Below are 4,919 nucleotides of genomic sequence, written 5' to 3'. Positions count from 1 at the left end.
TTTAATTTCTCGTCAACCCTGAGTTGATCAGGCAGTTGGACTAGGATGATCATTCTACATTTCTTACAAGTGAAATAGGCTATTAAAATTTTTGTTTCTGATACATTTGTTTTTCTGTTTCAGTCAAGGAAATATTTAGCCCCCAAAGCAGTTTTGCAGCCTGATACTCTGCAATGTTGGATTCACTTCTCTAGTGATAAATTCACTGGTGAGGTGACAAAATTGTTTCTGCCAGAGGATACACTCAGGCATAGTCCAAATTACTACAGTATTTCCAGAACGCACAGGCCGATTTTTTTTCCATCTGCTCTTACTTGGCAAGAGGTATTTTTTGTCCCATGTACAAACACTGTCACAGTGATCCACACTTTCCTTGAAATTGTGTTGCATGTGGATTTGGGGTGAGTTCAAATAGAGGCTGATGTAAATGTATTGGCACATTTCTCCAGTGAGATCTGAAATCAGACTTGGTCTCCAGTACCTATGGTTTCTTTTCCTGCATTACCAGTTTTCATCTTCAGACACTTATTTTTAATGCATACCTCGTTTCATTTTATAAACCTTGCCCAGTCTCCTTTACCCTACCTGTCCTGATGAGAGAAATCGATGGAAGATGTTAAAAGAAGGTTCAAGATTATAAGGCAGCTCTGAATAAAAGTATAGTATTTTGTTCCCTTGTGTTGCCTGACACTGCAGGAGACTGGGAGAGAGGACTGGCTGCCCGAGAGAACTGCTTTTGCTTTTTCCTTAGAGTCGATATGGTCCATTGCCATCTCCTGTTAAAACTTTCATCTGGAGAGTCAAGAGAAGGAATCAGCTTATTTAAGCTTTACCAGGCTTTAAAATATCACTTTTGAAAACTGTGTGTCAACAGTTTTTGGTGACTTTTCAATGCGGTTGATTCCCTCTGCTAGAACCCGGTTCTCCCTGCGCTTCTTAGTCTCTTAGCGTTCAACGTCTCTTTGCCATTCGTTACTCGAGAAGGCGCTCCCTCGGATAAGCCGAGGAAGCAGGGAAGCAGCGGGAGGGATGCTGCCGGCAGGCTCGATGGATGTTTTTTCCCGGGAGGCCGTATACTTCTGGGGAGTAGGAGAAGCGGTGCTAACTGCTTGGGAACGCGCGGGACTGCACTGATCTCCCCGCTCCGGGAGACGCGGGTTTTCCCACGGCTGTTCCACGTTATTTTCGGGCGCTCGGCTGCGGAGCTGCGGGCGCCCGCGGCTTTCCCCCTCGCGGAAAGCACCTCGGTGCCCGCTCCCGCTGCCCGTCCTCCTGCACCCGAGCAGGGTCGGGAGGGCTTGCGGGCAGCGGGGAGCCTTCCCATCCCCGCTGAGCCGGGCGGGCTCCGGGGGACACCGCGGGGCGAACCTGGAAACGCGGGGGGCGGGGGCGGCGGGATGGGGGACACCGACAACGGCGACGCAGACACGCTGGGGATGGCATGGGGACACACCGGGGGCGGGGAGGGGACGCGGATAGGAGGGGAGACACGCTGGGGGCGGCGCGGGGGGGGACACGTCGGGGGCGGTGGCTGCCCTCCCGGGAGCGCGTCCTGCCTCCTCCCGCCCCCCGCCTCCGCTCGTCCCCGTCCCCCCGCGCCGCCGCCTCCGCGGGCGGGCGGCAGAGCCCGGGGCCCCGGCGGCGGGGCCGTGAGCGGGCAGGATGCTCCGGTGGCGGGGCCGGGCGCGGGGCGTCGCGGTGGCGGTGGCGCACGGGCTGTGCTCGGGCTCGCTGAACATCCTGCTGAAGTTCCTGCTGGCCCGCTACCACTTCGCCTTCCTGACGCTGCTGCAATGCCTCAGCAGCGCGGCGGCGGCGCTGGGGCTGGAGGCGCTGCGGCGGCGGGGACTGGCAGCGCTGCCGCCCTTCGGGCCCCGCCTGGCGCGCCCCTTCGCTGCCGTGGCCGCCCTGGCCACCCTGCAGTCCACCCTCACCCTCTGGTCGCTGCGCGGCCTCAGCCTCCCCATGTACGTCGTCTTCAAGCGCTGCCTGCCCCTCGTCACCCTGGTCACCGGCGCTCTGGTGCTCCGCGACGGCATGCCCTCGCCTGGCGTCCTCGTCGCCGTCCTCATCACCACCTGCGGCGCCGCGCTGGCCGGTGAGCGCGACCGCGACCGCAGCCAGGGGACAAGGCGGGACGGGACGGGACGGGACGGGACGGGACGGGACGGGACGGGACGGGACGGGACGGGACAGGGCGGGACAGGGCGGGACAGGCGGCCGCAGCGGTAGCCGCTCCATCTGGGCTTCGGGCGAGGGACTGGGAGGGCAGCGCCAGCCCGGGGAGAAAGATGCGAGGATATGGGGGACGTGCAGTCCTAGGGGACAGCTGCGGCCCCACGGAGGCAGATGCAGCCTTGCAGGGGTGGATACAGCCCCGCTCTGATTGGTACATTCCTGTAGGGCTCGGTACAACCTTTTGGGGATAGGTACATCCTTATGGAGGTCGGTGTAAACCTGTGGGAGTTGGGGCAATCTTATTGCAGCCCTGCTAGGAAAGGTGGCAACTTATGGAGGGAAGTGTAGTCTTATGGCGGGTGGGTGCATCTGCAGGGGTAGATGTAATGTTCTGGGAGCAGCTGCAAGCCCATGGGACAACTGCAGCCCTGCTGGGGTAAGTGCGATCTTATAAGGGCAGGTGCAAGCTTAGGGGTCAGTTATAGCCCTCTGGGACCAGGAGGACCCCTGCTGATTTCCAGCCGAGGTGTAGGTGGGGTGGGAGGAAAACCTGGCACTCTGTGGCCCGACTGCACTCCTGGGCTGGGGGCTGCCTCAGACAACAGAGCACATGCACAGTGTGTAATTTAATATGCAAAGAGGCTGACAGGGGGCTCGGGAGGGAGGCTGCTGCTTCAGGGATCCCACAGAGCTCCATTGCTAGAGGGTGCAGAATGGCCAGTGGGTTGGAGGGCAGGCAGCCTGGCCAGCCAGAGCTGGCATGTGTCTGTGCTGGCAAGAGGATGCTCAGGGCTGCTGTGTGTGTGTGTGTGTGTGTATGTATGTATGTGTATGTGTGTATGTGCGGTTTCAGCTGCAAATCTTCCACAGTGTCTTCACAAAAGGGAAAAGGCAATCTGATTTTGGCTATGGGATTTAGAGGGGGGATGAAAAACACTCAGTATATTTGCAGCTTTAAAAAATGCATGAGATTTGTTGGGAGGCAAGACTTGGGAAAAGCATGACAAATCCTAGGGGTTATAGAAAGTTCAGTGATGCCTATTTCCTAAATATCCCTCTAGTCGTAAACAGTGCTCTCTTTCTGTCTCACGTGCGACACCATGCTTATTTCTCTCTGACAGGAGCTGGTGACCTGACTGGGGATGCTATGGGCTATGTGACAGGCGTGCTGGCTGTGCTGATACATGCTGCCTACCTGGTGCTCATTCAGAAAACCAGTGTAGATAGTGAATATGGACCCCTGACAGCTCAGTATGCCATTGCTGTTTCGGCCACCCCTTTCCTTATCATCTGCTCCTTTGCCAGCATGGATTCCATCAACGTCTGGTCCTTCCCGGGGTGGAAGGACCCTGCCATGGTATGCATCTTTATTGCTTGTGTCCTGATTAGCTGTGCCATGAACTTTACCACCCTTCACTGCACTTACATTAACTCGGCCGTGACCACAAGCTTTGTAGGGGTGGTGAAGAGCATAGCCACCATCACGGTAGGCATGGTGGCATTCAACGATGTGGAGCCCACAAAATTATTTATAGCTGGTGTTGTGGTCAACACCTTGGGGTCTGTCATTTACTGTGTGGCCAAGTACGTTGAGACCAGGCGGCAGAGCAACTATGAGGACCTGGAGAAAGAAGCTAGAGAAGAGGAGGGGAAAAGGCAGGTTGGAGACCAAGCTCTCTTTGCCATGGAGACAACTTCCCAGGGGAAGGGGGCTGAGGAAGCAGCGGTGGAAGGATCATGCACAGGGCAGAGACAGAGTGGAGAGGAAGAGAAGGACATTGCTGAGAAATCAGCCAAGGCACTTGTGGTTCAGGGAAAATCCACCATCACACAAGATGTGAACAGAAGCTCATTGAAAGAAGCGTATCTTGGAGTATGGAGGTTGGTGAGGGGTGCTAATTATATAAAGAAGGATTATTTGATAGAAAATGAAGAGCTACCAAACCCTTAAAAAGCAGATTTGAAAATCTATTGCTTGAGGACAGACACCTGGTTTTCTGTACAGGGGGAAGGCAGAGCATACATTTCCACATCAATGCTTACAAATCCAAATCATTCAGGATGACTTTACCTCATTGTCAAAAAGCAAAAGGTCATAGTTTGCTTGTGCTTTGGGCTTGCTTTCAGCTGCTTTCAGTATGTCACTTCAGACCCACCTCAGCTAAGGTGCTGGCACTCTGCTGCAGACACAAGAGAGAGCTGGGTAATAGGAAGTCAGGGGTGCTTGCCCAGCAGCAGGGAATATGAGGGACATCAGTGCCATTGAGACACTTGGCAGTGCCAGTTGCACAGCAGTGGCCTATACCTTAGATTGTGTCTGGAGCCTGGTGATTTTAACATGTTTGGAGGCTCTGTCAATGTGCTTCTGTATCTGTATCCATCCAATTATAGGTACTCTACATAAATAATTCCTACAATATAAACTCGTATTAACTGTACTTTTTTGTGCTCCTCTGTGTCAATACAATTGCAGGAGAGCTAGAGGTTGTGCCACTTCAGTTATATTGGTGTAAAATCACTCTCTTATCTGATGAATTGAAGCCCTCCAGGCCGAGCCTTGGACCTGGTTTACATTGGGTGCTTTGTGTCTTCACGAAATACCCAAAGTATTTCAGTAGAAATACTTTAGTCTTGTGGTGGTGTACGTGAAAGCAGAAGCAGATCTGAGCTTCTGAGAAGCTTTGATTGGCAAAAGAAGGATGTTTATCTATGAGCTTTAACTAATGAGGTAGCATTTGGAA

At 54.1% G+C, this 4,919-nt stretch overlaps 1 protein-coding gene across 1 annotated transcript; it reads left to right on the top strand.

Moving 5' to 3' along the window:
* The first annotated feature begins 1,662 nt into the window (after positions 1 to 1,662).
* On the top strand, positions 1,663 to 4,129 carry SLC35D3 (solute carrier family 35 member D3). The gene is made up of 2 exons (XM_062488920.1): positions 1,663 to 2,098; positions 3,300 to 4,129. The coding sequence occupies exons 1-2, from the start codon at positions 1,663 to 1,665 to the stop codon at positions 4,127 to 4,129; spliced, it is 1,266 nt and encodes a 421-aa protein (XP_062344904.1).
* The last annotated feature ends 790 nt before the right edge of the window (positions 4,130 to 4,919 follow it).

This window comes from Cinclus cinclus, chromosome 3, assembly GCF_963662255.1.
Source record: "Cinclus cinclus chromosome 3, bCinCin1.1, whole genome shotgun sequence".
NCBI classification, from domain to species: domain Eukaryota; kingdom Metazoa; phylum Chordata; class Aves; order Passeriformes; family Cinclidae; genus Cinclus; species Cinclus cinclus.
This window is presented reverse-complemented; position numbering and strand designations above follow the sequence as displayed.

Bases quoted from the DNA above. Each gene is read 5' to 3' on its own strand.
- SLC35D3 (XM_062488920.1), top strand. From the start codon at position 1,663: ATGCTCCGGTGGCGGGGCCGGGCGCGGGGCGTCGCGGTGGCGGTGGCG. The intron at 2,099-3,299 runs GTGAGCGCGACC...TCTCTCTGACAG, and splicing joins CTGCGGCGCCGCGCTGGCCG to GAGCTGGTGACCTGACTGGG.